Source organism: Blennius ocellaris (genome assembly GCF_963422515.1).
Source record: "Blennius ocellaris genome assembly, chromosome: 3".
Classification (NCBI taxonomy): domain Eukaryota; kingdom Metazoa; phylum Chordata; class Actinopteri; order Blenniiformes; family Blenniidae; genus Blennius; species Blennius ocellaris.
Window position 1 is genome coordinate 16,835,896 of NC_137652.1, and position 22,329 is coordinate 16,858,224.

At 44.8% G+C, this 22,329-nt stretch overlaps 1 protein-coding gene across 1 annotated transcript in view; it reads left to right on the top strand.

Annotated features, from left to right (window-relative positions):
- Nucleotides 1-1,485: 1,485 nt before the first annotated feature.
- Nucleotides 1,486-22,329, top strand: part of ttyh3b (tweety family member 3b) — a 28,385-nt gene continuing 7,541 nt past the window's right edge. Inside the window, exons 1-12 of the mRNA XM_080517761.1 lie at nt 1,486-1,602; nt 2,708-2,899; nt 10,604-10,800; nt 17,646-17,757; nt 17,862-18,082; nt 18,371-18,466; nt 18,550-18,622; nt 18,759-18,834; nt 19,665-19,720; nt 19,825-19,917; nt 20,047-20,139; nt 21,303-21,439. Coding sequence (XP_080373887.1) covers nt 2,774-2,899; nt 10,604-10,800; nt 17,646-17,757; nt 17,862-18,082; nt 18,371-18,466; nt 18,550-18,622; nt 18,759-18,834; nt 19,665-19,720; nt 19,825-19,917; nt 20,047-20,139; nt 21,303-21,439 — 1,280 coding nt within the window. The 5' untranslated portion in view covers nt 1,486-1,602; nt 2,708-2,773. The remainder of the gene's footprint in view (nt 1,603-2,707; nt 2,900-10,603; nt 10,801-17,645; nt 17,758-17,861; nt 18,083-18,370; nt 18,467-18,549; nt 18,623-18,758; nt 18,835-19,664; nt 19,721-19,824; nt 19,918-20,046; nt 20,140-21,302; nt 21,440-22,329) is intronic.

Sequence of the window (22,329 nt, forward strand, 5' to 3'; positions counted from 1 at the left end):
TGTGATTTAGTATCCAGCTAATTTGAATATTCCAGCACTTATACACTGTCAATATTTTCTATGTGGTGAACATTTCTTTGGGAGAAAAAAATCAAACATCTGTAGGGACTCTTTAATTGAAAGTCCAACCCCACTGTTGGAGCATGAGTCTTTAAAGAGGTCATATTATGCAAAATTCACTTTCTATTTGTTTTAACTCCCAGAATCTGTGCGTCGGTCGTGTCCTTTTGTCTCCTCTTATGCCCTACATTCACTCAGAACAGCAGACAGTCTCCACCTCCAGTGTGGTTCAGCAGGTTTTTTTTTCTGCTTTTCATCCTTGCTTATGGTTGCTCTTGTGGAATTGTCGGGTTTTTCTCTGTAAAAGTGCCCTGAAATGACGATGTCGTCGTATATGGCATATTTAGAAATAATATTGAATTGGAAAAATGTAATAAAGCAAGGGCAAACAGAGAAAGACAGACACTCAGGACTAAAATTATCAATTAACTTGAAATGCATGTTTTTGAACTGTGAACACACAGAAATGTGTAGCCTAGAGTTGAACCCATTTTCACTATAACGTAAGGTACTAACCGCTACACCGCTATGCAGCCACATACATGGAATTCTTGTTAAAAAAAAATGTCAATTAATTAAAAAAGATTATTCAACATTTCCTTTTTGATATGATCAGGGGATATTAAGGATTCTTTATGGTCATACCAGTAGGTGTTGCATAACATTGTACAAAATTCCATACTACACTAAAACATAAATAAGTAGATGTAAAGTAGACTTTATATAAAACAGGCACAGTAAAAACAAAATATAGTGTTTATAATAGTAAACAGATAAATAGGCGTATATTGGATACATCTTGTGCCAGTAGGAAGTACGTCGAATTGTTTAGTAAAGCCACAACTGAAAGAAACGACAGCAAATCGAACATTAAATTGGCATTATCGTTTAGCACTGTGGTAAAAAATGTCAGAATTTAGGATGGCGCAGGTGATGGTCATAAATCAACCGCGCACTGTGGCGCGAAGTACTGTCATTTCACCGGCAGGGGGAGACATGTTTGCGCATTTGGTGTCAGAGAGAGAGAGAGAGAGCGAGAGAGAGAGAGAGAGAGCGAGAGAGAGAGAGAGAGAGAGAGAGAGAGAGAGAGAGAGAGCTGCCGCAAAGCCCCGTCCTCCGTCCTGAGTCCTGCGGGTTTTTTTTTTTTTTTAAAACACTGTTTTCTTTACGCTCCGACAACAACGTCGTCCAACCGAAGCTCCGCGGCGCTGAACGCACCGACGCGGCCGCCATCGCTGGAGACAGGCGGAGGAGACGACGGACCCGAACCGCGCGGTCAGACTGGGAACGGAAAATTGATAGCGGGTTGCTGCGGGTCAACGAGTTTAACCCCTAATCTGCCGACGAGGGCAGTCGGAACGGGAAAGGGCGTCCTGGAGATGTGAGCGGACCGGCTCGGTGGTTCTCTGGTCGGCGCTGCATCCGGACCCGCCGCGTTGATGCCGCAGCGCTCGGCTGCCGGATCCTGGAAGACAAAAGGCGAACGCGACGCCGGTCTGGACTGCACCGAACCACAGTCTACATCCGCTCGGGCTTCACAAGGTAGGTGTTTATATATTTATTGTGTTTATTTATTTATTTAAAATTTTTTTCTCTTAAACATCGTTGCTCTCGTCTCGGATGCCCGTTGGCACGCGCTCCGGTCCCGCCGCCTCTCAGTCCTCCCGGTTGCCTTGACGACTCTGCTCGGGACTGCGGTAGTTTTTTTTTAACGGACAAAGCGGGGATGAAGCCCCGTTAAGCTGCTGCTAACGACGTTTCCTCGACCTACATGTTGTCGGTACAGTAAAAAAAAAAAAAAAAAAAAAAGCGAGCACAATGGAAGGATCGGACGAGCCTGGTGGTGCTGCTTGCTTGAATCTAGACAAGATTCATTTATGTTATTGGTTTTAATCCTCCTCTTTACAAAAAACAAACAAACCAAAAAAAACAACAACATTCACATGGGTGAAACAATACCCCCATTTACACCCAGTCAGTGCTTTATATTGCATGATGCCAATAATGATCTTATTTCCCTGCATGGCATTCCCACCCCCCCCCCCCCCCCCCTGCAACACACCACAAGGATGCAGCATCTAGACAACAAAACAATCAGAAACTGTTCAGTTCATGTTGGGTGGCTTTCGCTGAAATTATGTCATATTGCAGTGTTTCTGCCTTTGTTGAGTACACACACACACACACACACACACACTCACACACACGCACACACACACACACACACACACACACACACACACACACACACACACACACACACACACACACACACACACACACACACACACACACACACTACCTTGGACAGGTGTGTCAGCAAAGGGCTTTTTTTTCATCCCTGAAAACTGATTTAAAAGCGTGATTGTTCTATAATGCGTTAGATGAAGGCTTAATGAAAGGTGTATTTTGTGCAAGGTTTTTCGCATGTGTATACAATGGGATGGAATGTTGATTTGCATGTTTGTGCTGCCACTTTTTTCTCAAAACACATTAGTCAATGCATCTGTCGTTGATGGTTGAAGGAATCACAGTGGACAGTGGACAGCACCACAATCATCCAGCGTTTGTTTTGTTTTTTGTTGTTGTGTTGAAACAACATCATAAATTGTTTTCCAGCCATGACGGCGATTAATTTTCTCCACAGCGTCCGCGTGAGGAATCTGGGGTTATAAGGGAACGAGACGACAGCCGACAGGCAGCTTGCATCAGGATGGCGGCCGTCGTGAATTACTCTCCGCCCTGGTGGGTGAATCTGCTCCACCGGTTGCCTCATTTCAACATTGAATTTCAACTTGTGAGCAGCGACTTCAGGCCGGAGGACTCCGAATACCAGAAGGTGAGACGAGTGGAGGGAAGAGAAATAATTGCCTCCCACTCGGCATTCATCATCCACCCTTCATCGTCATCATCACCGCGCGGCGTCACCTTATCATCCCACCTCCTGCCACCTGCCCACACTGTAATTTCACAGCAGAGTGGCCAAGTGGTGACTGAGGCGGCCCCGTAGTCACAGAGTTGTGGCTTCTCTCACTGCATCGATCAATTCCTTCAAGAGTGTGTGTCATAGAGAGACAGACACAGAGCGAGAGAGAGAGAGAGAGAGAGGGGGAGAGGGGGAGAGAGAGACAGAGAGATGTCCTTAATGCCTGCTCCGGCTCCACCACCGCTCAAGGTGTTTAAAAAGTGAAGAAACTACTACAAGTCTTTACTTTTACCCCCTTGAAATATTAACACTCCTTCACTTTTTTGGAAGAGTTCAAATTATACTGTCTGCTACCTGGTGACAATTATGTAATTTGTGATGTCGGATAGTGAGTAGGCAATGATTACGTGACACAATCGGAAGTGTCGGATCAGAATTTAAATGACATCCTTTTTTTTTTTTTTCAATTTCATAGGTACCCCTGAATCATTAAAATGGTAATGTACCATTTACTAGAATGGACATACTCTTAAAAACACATAAATAAAGCAATGACACAGACAAACAGTACAAACGGAACACATTTCGGTGTTCGCATATATTTATTGTTTTGTTTTACAACGTTCGAGGGTTTGAATCCCACTGCTGGCAGGTTACTGTTGTGGCTCCCCGGGCAAGGCTCTTGACCACTGCACTGCGGCGGACCACCACTCCCAGTTTCTGTAATTAAGATTAACTTTGGAATGGGATGGGTTCAGTGCAGACAAGTCATTTCCTCCCCACAGGGATCAAGAAGAATTCCATCACTGGATCACTGGATTTCACCATGTGTTGCTTTTACATTGTACATGCCTCCTTACGCAATCTTTTGACCGAGGTGCCGCCAGGTTGTTGTTACAGATAAGGTAGATAGACTGTAGTAAAATGAAGAGCGCTGATGTACACCGACAATATACCAAACATTACAGGACAGGCAATCTTTCAAGATAAAGAAAACGCTCATTTGGTCATTTGTGTCCAAATAGACATAAATAATCTAGTTCCAGGAAGTAATAATGGTGAAATTTTCTTTTTGTCTAGTACTTTAAAATTGATGCCTTCAGGCTCAGAGGGGTTGTAATAATACTAAGAAAATAATGAAGAAAAAGAACGAGTCTTTGTTATTAGTTAAAAGGTCACAGTAATTGCGGTAATTCTTCGATTTAACACCGACTAAGTTGGCAGTACTTGCCTTGGAGAGCAGCTCCAGCTCAAAAAAAACAACAAAAAAAAGAGCCTTTGGCCCAGTTTTCTGCTGCATTTCATTCCACTCCTCAAACAAGGTGACTTCCAGGTTTTTCTGCGCCACAAGACGCTGAAAGCCTCTCGAGCGCACACAAAAGCTCGAGACGCATCATTTAGGAGGTCGCATTTCATGCACCGCGGTCTCCCCTCAATGTAGTTTGCTGACATGTATGGTGATGGTGGGGGTGGGAGGAGGAGGGGGGTGGGGGGGGGGGGGTGGTGCAAGTTCAAGAGCCGAGCGTGGGAAGGCACCCACGGCCATGAAACAAGGGAGGGAGATGAGAACTGAGGAGGGAAGCAAAGAGAGAAGGGGGGGGGGGGGGGGGGGGGGGGGGGGTGTCGGGAGTGAAAGATAAAAAAGAGACTGATTGGAGGCAAGAGAGGAGAGAGAAGGCTCCATGAGCCATGGGAGGTGCTTCTAAATTGCCAAATAGCCACTTCCTGCGAGCCATTCAGCATTTAACTAAGGGCCTTTGTGCATGTGTGTGTCAATGTGTGTGCCCACTGGAATTTTAAGGACCCCCTTTTTAGACTAATTACATCCTGACATATTTGAGCAGATGAGGCTGTTTCTATGTCGGTGAGCATTCTGCCCGGTGCGCTCGCGTGTTTTGTCGTTTGCACACCCGTGCGATCTCACACACCCTTGCTGTACGTACAGTGTTATATGTGCTGCATGTACATGTACAGTATGCCCACTTTCTGTGTCAGCGCGTATTTAGCGCTCGGTGTTGTTTGTTGACGTGAGGTCACAAATCTGCCTCAGGAGGGGTGGGGGGGGGGGGCGTTGTGTGTGTGTTATTGTGTGTGTGTCAGTGAATATAGAAGTTCTATTCAGGGCGAAATCGTTAATTCTGGCTAGACGAGGGGGGGGCAGAGGGTGAGAAGAGCATGAAGGAGGAGGTTGAATTGGAGTTGGAGGGAGGGAGAGAGGGGGATGGCGGGGGGGGGGGGGGTGTGGGTGGGAGGGAATTGGAGGGGCTGTAGTCTGTTGTGAAAGAATGCTCTCTTTCTTCCCTTCTTTCATTCTTTCACTCTTTCACTGGATCCCGTCTTCAGATTGGCTCACAGTATATCTGTCTCAAAGGCTTTCATGCATCCACTCATCCAGCTGAGAACCACACGCGCGCGCACACACACACACACACACACACACACACACACACACACACACACACACACACACACACACACACACACACACACACACACACACACACACACACACACACACACACACACACACACACACACACACACACACACACACACACACTTGAGAAAGAGAGAGAGAGATTCTTCTGTGCAGTGTTTTTCTGTCTGATGTGATTTGGCTCGGATTCATCTGCATTCAACTCCCGAGCTCTGAAACCGCTCTAAACCTTCCACTCACTCACTCACTCACTCACTCACTCACTCACTCACTCACTCACTGATGACTTTGACTTTCTTGGGGGATGCTGACTCTGCGGCTTTTTCACCCCCCCCCCCCCCCCCCCCCTCTTTTTTTTTTAAATCCTGGAGGGATGAAATGGGAGCTCTTATTCCGGCCGAGGTTTTGCAAAGCCTTGGAATACTGTGTGTGTGTGTGTGCGTGCGTGCGTGCGTGTGTGTCTTATGGTAGAATCGCAGCGTCAGCTACCAACCAGAGTGAAACAGCTGCAGAACATTACAGTAGAATCATGTGACCTGCAATAACACATACATGCATATTCCCAGCTGTGGAAAAGTAAATGGGTATTTTGGATCGTTTGCTTCAGTTTGCACAGTGGAAGACATTATCTCATAGCATGCAAGGAAAGGGATCAAAGCAGTGGTGTGTGAGATTTAAAAACTCACTTCCCTGCTCCACAAAGGTCTCAGATTGTTGCCGTTGTTGCCCGAGTTGCTCTTTGACCCTGTGGTGCAGGTGAATTCTGGCCGATAGAACACAAGGTCAGCCGGTGCTCCCGGGGAAAAAGGAGCTGAGAGGATCGTAGCAGGCAAGGCCAGACTACTCAGTGACACACAGGCAGGGAGAGTGCAAGGACAAGTCGCCCAACTGGAAGTGATTGATCCTGTCAGCTCAAAACACGTGCGCACGCGCAGGTGCGCAGGCGTGCACACACACACACACACACACACACACACACACACACACACACACACACACACACACACACACACACACACACACACACACATGCGCGCTCTTTAACAGACGGATTGAAAGTAGATCAGTGTGCCTGGGTGTTTAACGTTCAGCCCCTCCTCCAGCCTGCAAGCCGATCTCCAGTAGGGTAGATGTACGCGCGCACACACACACACACACACACACACACACACACACACACACACACACACACACACACACACACACACACACACACACACACACACACACACACACACACACACACACACACACACACACACACACACACACACACACACACACACACACACACACACACACACACACACACACACACACACACACACACACAGCCAAGCTCACCACGGTTATTAGTAGCTAATTGATCCACACTTAATCTGCTCTGATGGTTTGTCAGCCTGACAGTTAATCTAGCGGGCATCATACACACCAGGAGGAGGGCGAGGTGGTTGCGGAGCGCTGATGAGTTTAAAATTAAGCCCTTACGCCAGATATAAAGAGTCCTGGGTCAGTTACTGCTGCTTTTGTGTGTCGAACTGGCAGCTCATTCAAATCAGGCAAAAAAAAAAAAAAAAGAAAAGCTCATCGCCTCCATTTTCTTAAACGTAAACTACAGTTTTTCTTTGATACCATATCGCATCGTTTTCAAGCCTAAGGCAGGGCGAGGCAGTTTATTTTCCCAGAGGCCCTCAGGCAGGGCCATAAGTTGACTTCTGTTGTGCATAATCTAAATATATCTCCAGGTGGAGAGCAGCTTGTTACATGGTTGTTTTAAGTTATGGTTCCACATCAATTCTGGATGCGTCTTGACTGGTAATGATGATTTAAAATGTAATCTTTGACCACAGCGATTTCGGGTGTCCTGCATGCTTTTGGTCTATCCACGTTAAAACACACCTGAATGCAATAAAGGGCTCCTTATTGGGATTGTTACAGGCTTGATGGGGACATCAACATTGGATTGAGGTGTGTTGAAGCTGGAAGAGAGCTAAAGTGTGCAGGACATCGGGCCTGAGGTCCGGATTTGAGGACTCCCAAGTGCTAGAGTGTTCCATATGGATGACCTTTCAAGATATGATATTGACTAACATGACATGAATCCAATATTTCCAACTGGTGTGTCTATTTTTTTACTGGGGACAATAGCCGATGATGAAACAACTATAGCATCAAAGATCATGGTTCATGTGCAGAAAATAAGCTAAACCAAATCATGCATGCTGGATGCAGCAAAAGGCCAATGATAAATTGTTTTTTTGGACAGTTTCGTGTATTTTGTATGAGGAGCCATTGTTTTCTCAGATTGTGGCGCTCCACGGGTCCTGCTTCGTCACGTTTCACAGTCCTTGTTGCCGTTTAAGGGGCGTTTACACAGCACTTGTTTCGTCTTATGCCTGAAGCAAGCAAGTGTCCTCGAATTTGCTTTTCAAATGACATTGTCAGCTGCAAACATGCTGCTTCAAGTGCCTGTAATTTGACAACAGCTTCATCATCTGGTCTGCTGCTCTGGCTGCAGCAGGTAGCATTAATGCTCCTGTAATAACCTTATTATTACCGTCAAACATTCACAGCCTGTTGCCAGTGTTTCTGACTCACTAAAACGGAAATTAGTCTCCTCCGTGAACACTTTGACGATATTATCAAATGAATTCAGTACCAGAACACTTTGAAGTATTAAAAAAAACCCCAACATAATCTCAATTTACCATTATGTAATATAAACAGAACAATGTCTTATGTTTGTTTTGGTGGCCAGTGTTTGCCTCATCACTGTATTGTTTTGATTGTAATTCACGAAGCGTGAATATTGACGGATGGCATGACAGCGTGAGGTTCCCCGCTTGGCAAAGCTTAATGCATTTTATTGCATATGGTATTAGTCCCTGTTGTCAGTTGTAAAGGCACAAGAGAGTTGACAATGCATTAGTACTGCACGTTAGGGCTTTACCACAGCGCAACTCCTCCAGCACTAAGCTTGTAGATAATAATGTAGGATAATACCAGAGGCCAGGAATCTGCCCAGCTTATCTCCCCCTCCTCTTCCTCCCGTCGTCCCCGGCTCCTCTTCTTTAACCTGTTACAGAAAAGCAATCGACCGATTTCCTCTCGGAGCGAGTCAAATCAGCTGCTTTCCCGTGAGCATATAATCAAGGATTGAAGACAACACAGTCCGCACAGTCGTCTCCCCATAGCCGGCAACCTTGTGAGTCTGTAATGTATCTCCTACTGAGATACGACCCGGGCTAACCTTCCGACAGGCCGCGGAAACACAAGGGACAGCTCAGACAATAGAAGTGCGTCGGGCAGCTGAGAGCTTGTGGTTTACAGCTCCGTTTGATTATCTCTCCACAGTAGGTCACATCTTACCCGGGCTCATATTAAATCGATTGCAGCATTCTCGTGACCCCGTAGCCTGGTTAGATGGAGCGGTTCACATGCCTGACAGGTCTGCCACACTGAGGTTCTCATTTTTTTTAAAACAGTGTGATGTGGCAGGCATGATCTCTGGAGAAGACTCGGAGACGTGTACCTCTTAGTGTGACTGCTTATTGTGAGTGACTGTTGAAGATTGTCCTGCATTTCTTTCCACCCGTCGGCTGATTTGTAATGATCATCAATCATAGGTTCTATGCGGTGCCGATGAGCCAAATGGTGCATTGAAAAGGTCGGCGCGGCAGAGATTTGATCCTGCAACAAGTGTTCGGCTCGGCTGCGGATCTCCCTCGAGATTAGATTAGATTAGTTGGATTGTAGTTTCATTTTTATTTCGTTTTTAAAAAGTATAGTCTGTCAAAAGAATTCCATCAGGCTTTCCTTTTTATGCTTTTCTGGTGTTCAATGATGATATCCATGAAAAAAGGTTTGGAGAATGGGTCATGCTGGGAGCGGACATGAACGTGTCTTTGTCACAACATTGAGGAAACAGATTGTTTAACCAGCTGTTTGCATTTCCCCATTGTGACGCTTTGGACTGTAAAATACACTTAACAAAACAGTACAATAGTTTGATTGACCGAAATCAGCCTCGAGTGGCATAGAAATCCATTTGAGGTGAGGAAGTGAGCATCTGACATTGAGAAAAGATGGCAGCCAGCACATAAAGCAGCTCCTGTTTCAGTTTCTGACTCGTCACGTCTTCTGCAGTGCAGTAAATACTTTAGCAGGTGGAGATTTTGTTGGTTTTTTTGTTGTTGTTGTTTTTTCCCAGAAATGTGCCTTTGTCTCAGCATGACCCTGCAGCACAATGACTTCTCCAGACAACCCCGGAGAGGATAGAAAAGACAACCTCTCAGCATGTGTGATTTAAAAAAAAAAAAAGATTTCATCAGCTCTCGCCAAATTGCTGCAACAGCCCTCATCTCTGTCTGTAGCCACTTCTCTTTTTGTTCAGTGTTCAGTTCAGACATTGTCTTTCACATCTTTTTCCTGTGTCTCTCCTGCGTGCCCCCCCCCCTCCCCACACACACACACACACTCCTCGTTCTGTCTACCCCCACCACCGACTCTTCCTTCGTTTACACTTCAAAGCTTTTAGAGGGTGTGTGATCTGTGTGGTGGGTCTCTAGCGAATGCCGCTCCCCGACAGCAGTGCTTCTGCTCGCTCTGTGTGTTTGTGTGTGTGATTGGTGTGCACATACAATGCAGTGCATGTTTTTTGTTTTTTTAATGGCATCCATCAAACTCCATTTTACAGCCAATGTTTTCAGGCCTTAAATAGCAAGAGAGTGGAAGAGACAGTGCATGTGTGTGCATCTGTCTGCTGAATCATGTACTCTGTGTGTGTGTGTGTGTGTGTGTGTGTGTGTGTGTGTGTGTGTGTGTGTGTGTGTGTGTGTGTGTGTGTGTGTGTGTGTGTGTGTGTGTGTGTGTGTGTGTGTGTGTGTGTGTGTGTGTGTGTGTGTGTGTGTGTGTGTGTGTGTGTGTGTGTGTGTGTGTGTGAGGGTGTGTGTGTGTGTGTGGTTTGTGCTCATATCAGCGACTTTGCTTCCTGTATCATGTGCTCGCATCCTAAATTGCCCCCTTCCCCGTGATAAGAGCAACTCTCATGATACATTTGTGCACTAAGGCTTAGTTGTTGTTGTTGTTGTTTTTTATCCCCAAACCCTCACAATGTACAATAAAAATCACAAACGTCTGGTTGCCTCTAACTGTTTCATTCCCTTCAATCTCCCCTGCAGTCTGTGCTCCTCCTGGCCTCTGTGGCCTTGTTGTGCTTGGGCCTGGATCTCCTCTTCCTCCTCTTCTACTCCTTCTGGCTCTGCTGCCGGAGACGCAAGAGCGACGACTCCTCGCACTCCCATACGCACTCCCAGCAGCCGAGCGCCGACTGCTGCTGCACCGCTTGGTGCGTCATCATCGCCACACTCGTCTGCAGGTGAGAGGTTTTCCTATTAGCAGTAATGCTCCCGTGCACTGAAATAGAGTCGGATGTGTCTGAGCTCCTCTTCCTTTGAGATCGCTCCTCTCAGATTGGAGGATATGCTGCATGTGGAACACTTAATGCAATTAATCCTTTGTTTTTTTTTTTTTTTTACTTTTGTTTTGGGGTGGCTGAAGTCAGCGGGAATTTGCTGGCTCAGCATAATAGACATCCATTGGTTTCTAGGGGGGCTTAAGAAATTTACAATTTACTTAGGCTTCCTCTGCACCCTGTAAAGCAGGCGTTTCAAACTTAAGGCCCGTGGGCCACAACTGGCCCACAAGAGGTACAGTCAGGCCAAACCACCAAGGAGAGGGAAAGAAATTCAAAGAAAAAAAATGTATAATTTTTTTTAATACATTTCTTATGAGTAGTGAAAACAACACAAAGCCAACAAAACCATGCTGCTTGGGTGAGTCTGTGAAAACACGCATAATGCAGCAGCTATAGGAGAAGACTTTTGGACATTTCACTGTATTTTTCACGAGTAAATGTTTAATTTAGTGAAAAATAATGACATTTTCATCATGTATCCTCTTCGCCCCAACAAAGCTTTCAAGTTTAAATTCAAGGGTTATTATAGCATTATTTTACTTGTCCGCAAAACTCAAGATGAAATTGGGCTGAATGTGACCGCTGAACTAAAACACGTTTGCTGTAGCGACGCCCAAGATGTTTTCGGACCAAATATTCAAAACCAGTAGAGTTTTCACTGATTGACACACCATTTTAGTTTGTTTTTTTCAACCAGGATCACTGTTAATCAGCATAAATGCATGTCTGCACCTTGAGTTTGTGCAGCCCCACTCTGCCGCAGCGTGACACCGACTCATTTCAGAGCGCTGCCGCTTTTTTCCCGGAGTCTCCTGTGTTTTCGTCCTGCCCACATTTCCAGCCACTTGTGTATGCAGAGTTTGTACAGCTGCAATCACCGGCTGCTGCCGGGGGAAATTATTGTCCAGAAAAGCCTGTTGCCACTAAATTTTTCTCGATGTAGCAGGGAAGGTTTTTGTGTGTGTGTGTGTGTGTGTGTGTGTGTGTGTGTGTGTGTGTGTGTGTGTGTGTGTGTGTGTGTGTGTGTGTGTGTGTGTGTGTGTGTGTGTGTGTGTGTAATTTGAGCCACACACCCAGACACAAAGAAATACAAATGAAGCACAAAGAAGAAGTGGGGGAAAAAAATGACTGTCTAGCACAACCTGTCTGCATCTGTAGACAAACACACTGCTTCATAATCACTTCATTAAAAAAATAAAATAAAAATGGATCATTCCCTGACCTTATAAGATGCTGTTTTGGCTCACATAGTTACCATAGCAACCCTAAAGACACCGGGTTGTGCTGTTTTGTTAAATTAAAAGCTATTTTGGGGGGTATAACTGGTGTGAAGTGCTATATTCTTCAATACAAGTCAGGATTTTGTTGAAATTCAAAACTCTTTATTTATTTGGAGGCATTAAAATCGACACAAAACAAGCAACATAAAGCAAAACAAATAGTGCTGCTAAAAGAGCATGCTGCATCCACACACGCACGCACGTACGCACACACACACACACGCACACACACACACGTCCTCAGGGAAGAATCACCATCCTGAGGGATCGTGTCTCAACGCTCATCAGAAATGACTCAAAGTACCATAATGGAAAGTATCCTGCTGTCGTTCCAAACTGCGGTATCTCATCTTCTACCCCCCTTCATGTCTCTTACTGTAGAGTTGGATTAAAACGCCGATTTGTTTGAACGTCGACGTATTCGAGGGTGACTCTAAGCATATAGAGATAACAGCGGCGCATTGTAATCAAAGCACATGTTTATCTAGTGAGCAGAAGACAAAGCTGTGCTTCTCAACAGCGGCTGCATTCGGCATCGTGAATGTGAGTCTGCAGCAGTATTCACTCAGCCTTGTTTGAAGCCCAGAGCCCATGTTGCGGGAGCTGGGAGCGGGCCAGGTGGTTACACTCCACACTGTGTGTTTATCTGGCTCTCTCTGCAGGCTTTGTGTACACTATGAGGTCTTTCACCCAGCGGTTGAGGAGGCCGCGCTCTGACCGCAGACGCTGGAGCTTTGTGGACTTTGTGGACTCTGCTCATTACGGCTCACAAATGCACATACGAGCACATTTGTCTGCTAATCGAAGTACAAACGAGTCTGCTTCCTTTCTCTGGGCCCGACTTCTCCTCCCATCTCTCCCCATTTCTACATCCCAGCTCGTCTCCCCCTCTCCTTTATTTATCATTTCTCTCTGCTCGGCCTTCTTGCTGGCCTAGAAAGGTTGCCATGGAGACAGAAGCAGATTTGATGCAGAGACGAGAAATGAATTATACAGTCAGGGCGAAGCTGTGTGTGTGTGTGTGTGTGTGTGTGTGTGTGTGTGTGTGTGTGTGTGTGTGTGTGTGTGTGTGTGTGTGTGTGTGTGTGTGTGTGTGTGTGTGTGTGTGTGTGTGTGTGTGTGTGTGTGTGTGTGTGCGTGTGCGTGTGTGCGTGCGTGTGTGTGTGCGTGTGTGTGATTTTGCGTGACTCAGGCCTAAAGAGTGTGTGTGTGTGTGTGTGCTTTTTGCATGTTTTAATATTTCATGATTAGCTCCGATATTTCTTTGTGAATATTTGATGGATTCAAACGCACGAGCTGGCGGCCGTGTGTGTGATTGCTTGCGCTTTTGTGTGCTCGTCATCTTTTGTCCAGTTAAGGATGACATCATGTCATATTTTTGGCCCTGCGCCGACACAGAGGCTTCCTCCATTTATGTGCAGGAGGAGTGTGTTTGGTGGGCTCCAGCATTGGTTTTCCACAGCTGGATTAGATGATCAACAACAGCAAAAAAGTCATACACATTGTGATTTATTGTTAAGTCACTGATGAAATGGCTGATTGTTTTTTTTTTTTTTTTGTCATTATCATCATGGTTGGGATCCCTGATATTGTCTTCATGTCATCTCAGGTTCGGGCTGCATAGAACATGTCAATTAATGTTTCTTATTCAATGCATTTGACTTTTAAAATGACATAATGTTGAGCGGTCCTTTGTTTTTCGCACACAGTCTACACAATTTTTCTTATGATGCTGTGATGAAAAAAATTAATATAAAAAAATCCATTTGAAGAAGCTGCAATCAGAAAATGAAAGCATTAATTCAAACAATATGAGTCCGAGCAGTGAATTATTGAAGTGTGTGTGATTAAATCTTCAAATCCCATCGACTTATTGTTGGAGCCGATAAAATTCAAAACTGAATAGCACCGTGCGAGGAAATCATTACCGCCTCAGTCAGAGGTAACCTGAGGCCAGGGACGCTGCTGCATCAATGCTGTCTGTGTCTGAATGGAAGTAGCTGGGCAGGTCTCATATTGAATTTGATTGTTTCACAGATAAAGAAGCTATTTAAAGCAGCAGTATCCGGAGGGCAACGTTTTCTTATTTCCTTTTTTCTTTCTCGTTGAATGGAAATGAACAGAATTTTGTTAGTTTTTAAAGAAAGCATGTTTTTTTTGGGTTTTTTTCAAAGGCTTTAGCTAAACTCCCCACCATGGAAACCAAGATGTAGGAGAGCAGTGTCTGTTTATTTGAAACTCTATGTCAGAAAGAAGCGAGACGACAAAGCAGATCGGCCAGACAGTTAAAGTGACTGCTGGCGGGTGTTTTGGGTGCAATAAGCCGACGTGTCACATGCCTGTTGTTTGCTGTGTCTGTCAACCTTTTGGTAACTTAGCTGATATAACAAAACAACACAAGGAGCATTTATTTCTACTGTTGCACAATTACCTCATTCAAGAGTTTTGACACAGGAAAACAGCGATGTCAGTTGATTTCAGCTGGAAATGGAATTGAAGACAAGACTGAAACGTATCCTCCCGCCTCTCTCGGCGAGCGTCATTCACTGCAGCTTCCTCTTCCTCAAAGGCAAATGATGTGTTAGTGGTGTGTGTTTGGCTATATTTTAATCCAAACTGCCCCGTGTTTGCTTGTCACTGTGTGATTCCTGAACTATGGCCTCACTTCTGTAGATCTCCTATCGAAAGCTGTTGGTTCATAAAGCCATGAACCCCCCCACCCCCCACCCCCCACCCCCCCAGACTGGAGCAGCAGGTATTAAATCCAGCAAGATAAATATCATGGAGAGAGAAAAGGAGGGATGAGAGGAGCTGCAAAGATGAAAAGATGAAGGAGTGCTGGTGGATGAGTAAAAGTAAACAGCGGTCGAGGAAGTACGGTTTTACATTCAAACTCAGGCTCACACATACCTGGATATTTAAAAAAAAAAAAAAAAACCGAGGTATTTCTCTGTGTCTGGGCCACGTATTTACACATAAACGCAAATCCGACTCACCACAAACGATGATTCTTTAAAATTCCGGCCATAGTGGAGTTTTAGATTTAGATTAAACTTTGTGTCTCCAGTTGCATCTTAAGACGGGAAAGGCGGACTTTTATGTCACAATTCGTGACGTCATATTTTTTTTCTCTCCAGGATTCTGATTGGCTGTCATGGCTTCATGCTTCTCGTTCCACTGCCCCCTACTGGTTTGGCATGCTCATAGTAGCTCTGAACCAGCTGGATATCCGGGTCCGGGTCAATGAAGGCATTTTTGTAAACGTAGAAGGGGAAAATGTCAATTTTTGTAAATACCCAAGTACGCGTAAACGTAGCCTCAAATGGAGGATGTGGTGAGGAGGTCAGAGGCGGGGAGGGGCGGGGCTGGGTGGAGAACTCAAAGGATGAAGGTAAACAATGTGTGCATCAACATACAAAGCACAGTAAAGTGCCTCAACATCTCTGTGCTGCTTCCCTTCTGTGTTTGTTGTTTTATCACACACACACACACACACACACACACACACACACACACACACACACACACACACACACACACACACACACACACACACACACACACACACACACACACACACACACACTACATCACTGCATCTTCACTGTCCTGTACGCCTTGTTGTAACATGGGGCTACTCAAGCTCTAATGGGCGAGAATGAATTGTCTTAACAACGGCCATAAATTTCTCTCTACAAATCTGTCCAGAGCGAGCGTGCAGACGGGGACAGCATCAATACAGAGTCGTCATACACGCACAGAGAGGGCAGAAAGGGCATGAAGGCTTTTACAGGCTGAGAGAGAGAGAGAGAGAGAGAGAGAGAAGGGGGGGGGGGGTGTAAAAGCAGAGAAAGGAGGGAGGGAGGGATATGGGTGAAACGGAGGCTAGATGTGATATAAACACCAGAGTGTGAGAATAAGACTGCCTCAGTGGCGCTCCGGGTTGAGCGAGGGTTTGGTTGCGGTGTGAACATGGTCACGGAACACTTTGGGTTTGGAAGACGGAGTGTTGGGGTCATAAACCCCAGATATTGTTGCATGTGCAATGTGTGAATGTGGGTGCAGAGCTGCAGAAGGATCATATTATTTGCGGTCTGGTGACCCAATTATTGCTCTCTCTCTCTCTCTCTCTCTCTCTCTCTCTCTCTCTCTCTCTCTCTCTCCCCCCCTCTTCCTGGTCATGCTACCCTTGCTTGCCTGAGGCTTTGGGTGACACCATATCACCATATCGTACATGGTGCCACTATCTGTCCAGTGGTGGTACTACATGCATGTTTATGTTTGATTTGCTGAGCAAATAGAATAGAAATATTTTGTTTTTCTTACACTGTTGCTCCACACAATTAATCGGAAAAAAAAAAATAGAATATCAAATAAGAAAAGAAAAAAATTATTACATCCACCAAGGAGGATATAAACTCATCAGTGTTTATTTGTTTGTGTCTGTTAACAAGATATCTCAAAAAGTTATTTGCGGAACTTGATATAAATTGGTACACGGGAGCATTTTGATCAGAGAAAGCACACATTAAATTGCGGTGGTGATCCAGATCAAAACAATTGTTACAATAGACCATTTTCATTTTGCAATATATTGTATCATCTTGTGTGCTGTGAAATTATGAAATATAATCATGTGATCATCAAACTAAATAAATGAATATAGGCAGTTGATCTGGATGTGGAATATATGGAATTTCTCTTTTATCCTTGTCGACCCTTAGCAGAGATCAGAAATATGTGATTGCGCTTGTTAATAAGATAAAATATTAATATGCACAGGCTTTGCAGTGACTCCGATAAGCATAGAAAGGATGAAGTAAAATAGAAAACACAGGAAACACGATTTACAAAGAAGAGATGTAGAAAGCACGCAACAGCATAGAGGATAGCAATAGATGTGGGGATTTATGCCCCTCAGGTCCATGTAACCCTCTTCTGCACATTTATTTTAATTGTAGATGAAAATTAAATGCATTCTTTCTACCTCATTGTGATTTGCACTCCATCAACATTCCCTTCAAAACAAACAAAACCCTCGTATTTAAAAACAATAAGTGAAACGCAGCCCCTTTGGTTGAAACTAATTTAAAATGTATTTTCTATATTTTTACAGGACCTCATGTCACTAAAAGGATTAGTGATCAGTACCGTGATCATTGTGATTTTTCAATTAGCCTGAGCTGGTCTCAAATGAACTCTGGGGTACAGTATTCTTAAAAGCCTGTAATCACGTTCTTGTTTACTCGCTGAATAATGCTTTGTTGAAAGTGTAGAATTCAGTATAGCCACAAGAAGGCTGCAGAATTACCAGAAACCCGCTGAAAAAATGAGCACTCAATCCCGTTTTGTGTTTTTCCACAGATCACACCCTGATGGTATGGGCCTGGGTGTATGTGTGTAGCAACTAGTCATTGAATTAGTCATTGTGCTAACACTTGGCTCTCCCCATTTTCTGCCTCCCAGCGCTGGCATCGCTGTAGGATTCTATGGAAACGGAGAGTCGAGCGATGGAGCCAACCGCTTGGCGTACTCCCTCCGTCATGCCAACCGCACCGTGTCCGGGGTGGAGAAACTTGTGAGTTATCGCCTGAGTGGCTTCCCTATCTTTTTTTTTTTTTTTTTTTTCCTTCTTAAAGATGCAAACAAAACTCATCTAAACGAGTCTGTTTTTTTGTCCAGGTGTCAGACAGCGCCCTCGCCTTAAACCAGACCGTGGAGGAAAGCTTAGTCCAGTTAGAGACGGCCTTCCAGGATCAGACGGACTACGTGTCTATCGTCCAGAAGCTGCAGGGACAGCTGGACGAGCTGGTGAGGCTGATGGTTGACGTTCCCTTCTGGTCCAATAGTGAAGTCTCCCTGGAGGACTTGGCCCGCAAGACCGAAGCGTTTGACTTCTACAGGTCAGTCGTTACCTGGAGTTGTATTCTTCTGTCCTCACAAGACGATTAACCATTTTATCTAGAATAGACTTTCAGATCTCATGTGTGGATTTTCACCAGACAATTTGGCTTTGGATATAGCATGCATGGATGGATGCAGTGTAGACCCTCTCAGAACAAAGAACACACTTTTGAGAGTCTTTCTACCACATTTCAACTCATTCCACATTGGCAGCTATGACCTTCTGTGTGGATCGGCGTATAATTCCTCTCCATGGTGTGCTGTAAGTGTCTTCTGGGCGTCCGCAGGTGGTTGGGATACCTCGGCCTGCTGCTGTTTGACGTCCTCATTTGCCTTCTGGTGCTTTTTGGACTGATACGTAACTCCCGAGGCACTTTGATTGGGTACGTATTGTCGCGTCACACCGCAAATTCTGCTCGATTGGCTTTGCATGAATCCAATCAAAAGCTGTGTTTTCATCCTTCAGAGTGTGTCTGCTGGGCGTCCTGACTCTCATCATCAGCTGGGGGTCTCTGGGCCTGGAACTGGCTGTCGCTGCCGTAAGTGTAACCATGGCAACCTCTCCGAGCTCCCTGGCTCCGCAGTGATGTAATCTCTACCCACTCGCTCCAGCGAGCGCGTTGAGGGTGGATGCTACTGTAGGCTGATGGGTCATGTGTGCTCTCCCTCTTACAGTCGGCCAGCGACTTCTGCGTCTCTCCTGATACTTACATCACCCGGGTGACCAAGGAAAACGCAGTCATCAACCAAGGTGTGCGGACTGGAGCAACACAGGATTGAAGAAGAGGCTGCACTTTCATATAGACATGAAGTTTATATACATTATAGGATATATGGATTTATAATGTTTTACATGGTTAAGTGATGAGGTGGTGACTGCAAAGGTCACAGTCAGTTGACCTCTTGTAGGTGATGGTCGTACATGAAGAAATGGGCAGAAACATTGAGTTGACACACTGAGTTGTATCTCATCCTGCGCCTATTTTAAGAAAATAGTGTGTTTGCGAGTGTGTATCCAATGGGATTGTGTTTGATTGACACTCTGGTATCTTAAAGCCTCCATGCACTCTCCCCCTCTCTCGCTCTCTCTCTCTCTCTCTCTCTCTCTCCCCCCCTCTCTCACAGACTGCAATGCATCAACAGCCCTGCACTTCCCATTCACTATTCTTCTCACTTGTCCCACGTGCCCCCCCCCCAAAAAAACGAAGCTAATTTTTGACACTTAATTTAGAATAAGTTAGCGATTTGTCCTCTCGTCATTGTTTTTACATCCCTCACCGGCTTTTGTTGTTTCCCTTTCCCCCTCTGGCTCTCATTACATCCCTCTTTTCACTCATCTAATGAGTTCTGCTGTCTGTCAGTTGTTTCCGCTCTATCTGCTTGCTGTGGAGAGCACAGATGTTGCCTCCGAAACACATAAAAACACACGCACATGCACACACAGACTCAATTAAGCCTTGAGTCATACTGGCAGTGTGCCTCATAGGAGACGATCTGCAGCTTTCAGCTCCGTCTAATTCAAGATCGTATTGTACACGCGTGCGGCATTGTATTGATCTCTATTTGCTGGCACGTTCACAGATATCCTGCAGTACTACCTGAGATGCAACACTGGACAAATCAACCCCTTCCAGCAGGTGAGGTCAATGTCTCACCAAAGATCGTGGCGTTGACATTTGGGCCACATGAAGATATATTGTTGTTATGTGTGTTTTGTGGTGCGTCTCGCTGTGTTGTGTAGAGACTGTCAGGGAGTCACAAAGCACTGGTGGAGATGCAGGATGACGTGGCAGAGCTACTGAGGTCGGCGACGCGCGACTACGCCAACACCAAGGTGTGTATTTGTATGGCTTGTGTGTTTATGTGTCTTTGGTAGTGTGTCCCATGTATAGACAGACGCACATAAAGTTGGATGCCCGTGGTTTACGTATACTCATATATAACTTGAGTTTTGTGTTTGCAGGGGAGTCTCGAGCAAATCCAGTCGGTGCTGAATTCCACAGAGGTCGGCCTCCACCAGCTGACTGCTCTGGTCGACTGCCGCAGCCTCCACATGGTGACTCATTTTTGTTTGAGTTGTGGATGGGAAGATTCTTCCTTTTAGAACATTTGTCAACCCTGGAATGCCTGAATGATGTGTACAAAATGGGCTTGCCATGGGCTAAGTTAAAACATAATTGAAGTTGTATTAAAATTCGTTGGTAGATGTTTGAGCAAGTTTCTCAACAAGAATCAAATGTGTTTCCATTTAAAAGTCTTTGTTTAAAACCAAAAGTATTTACTCTTATCCTTGCAACTTATGGCTTTTTTTTCTTTTACATTTATTCATTCCTATATTTTTTGTTCTGATTCTCTGAGAGGGCAGACTTTTATACTGGGGTTGGGGCGACTAATAAAAATCACGAGTCAACTAGTTGGGTACCATTAGTTGTTGACTAATTCTGATAGTAAATAAAGTTTAAATCTAAGTGGTGAAGCTCTAAAAGTGACTTTAAGGAACACAGTTGCAATTAGAGAACATGGTATTAACACAGTGAACAATATGGCAGAGTTTGTGACAAACTAGATGTCATGCAAGACAAGGAAATCAATTTGTTACAATTTGTTATTAGATTTGTTTCATTAATTACTTGACCTTAAATTGTAGAAAAACCAGGTTAATGAAATCACCCGAATAGTAGAAAATTACTCGACTGATTGGATACTAGCTCGTTGTAGTAGACGAGCATGACTCGTTGTCCAAACCCGAGTATTTACAGTTGTTTAGAATGTATAAAGGAGTATTATAATCATTAATACCACTCTATTGTAAAGCTTTATCGTTCACACAATAAATGCTGTTAATTTAGGGGCTATCAATATCAAGGTTTCAGTGTGCATGTCAGTGTTTTTTTACACTTTCACAGCACATTTGAACAAAATCACTTTAAAATTTCCCTCAAGAATTAATAAAGCATTTTTATTCTATTCCCTCATGGGGATTTCTGTTGGCATGATAAATGTGATATATATTGTTCATTATCCACAGGGATCTGTAGTGGTGTAGTGGTTAGCGCTCTCACCTCACAATGAGCAAATCCCCGGGTTTGATTAGGATGTTCCTGCTTCGCATTTAAGGTTAATTGGTGTCTGTAAATAATCCGCTGCTGTGAATGTGAGTGGTCTTGATTGTCCGTGTCTTTGTGATCCCATTACTCTGTCCTCTCCTTCTCCTCCCAGGACTACGTCCAGGCATTGACCGGGCTGTGTTACGACGGGGTGGAGGGTCTCATCTATCTGGTTCTCTTCTCATTTGTTACTGCTCTGATGTTCTCCTCTATTGTGTGCAGTGTGCCACACACCTGGCCTGGCAAGAGGTAACACACACACACACATACATACATACACACACACGCACACACACGCACACGCACAGTGTGTCTCATAACTGTAGCTGAGCTGCACATGTAAGACTTCACCTCCATATATCTTTGTGCACTAACTGACATGTTACCAGCTCTAACTCCTTCCTGAACTAATTCAGCCGTTGGACTTGAGAACAGTGGAAAGACCCTTAAAGCCGATCAACTCGGCGCCCATGCATGTCATTCTTTTCAGTGTATTTGCCTCACAAACTGCAGTATACGTCCTCCGACCTGTCTCTGCATCCATCCACTCTTCTCTGCCAGTTTCTCTTATTGTTTGCCGTTCGCGCTGCCAGTCTGGCTGATTGTTTGTTCCTTGTGTTTGTACATATCTCTCATTTTATTTTCTTCTCTGTGGACTCGGAGCACCAGTGTTGTGTTGGACTGTATATCACCACCATATTTTTTATTTTTTATTTTTTTCCATCCATGCCCCACTTCCTCCTTCTGTTCCTTCCCCCGCTCCTCTCCTCCCTGTCCTGATTTGGAAATGCTTTGGGCTTCAGCGAATGATGGTGGATACTGAGGAGACCGACCAACCTCACACATAGCCACTGGAATGACCAGGAAAACATAGTTTAAAAGGATTGCAAAAGCAGTGATGGTGATGAATTGAAGCACAGCTATGCCATAAGTGGTGTCATAATGCTTGTTCTTTTTTTTTTTTTTTTTTTTTGAGAGGGGGGGGGGGGGGGGGTTGGGTTATGGGCAATGACCCAGCAGGAATTAAACAGTACTACCCTTCAATTGAACGCATTCACATTCGACCAACCCTGCTGCAACTGCTGGATCTTGTTTTTTTGATGGCCTGCTCAGTTTAACTCCATTTTGGTTGAATGAGT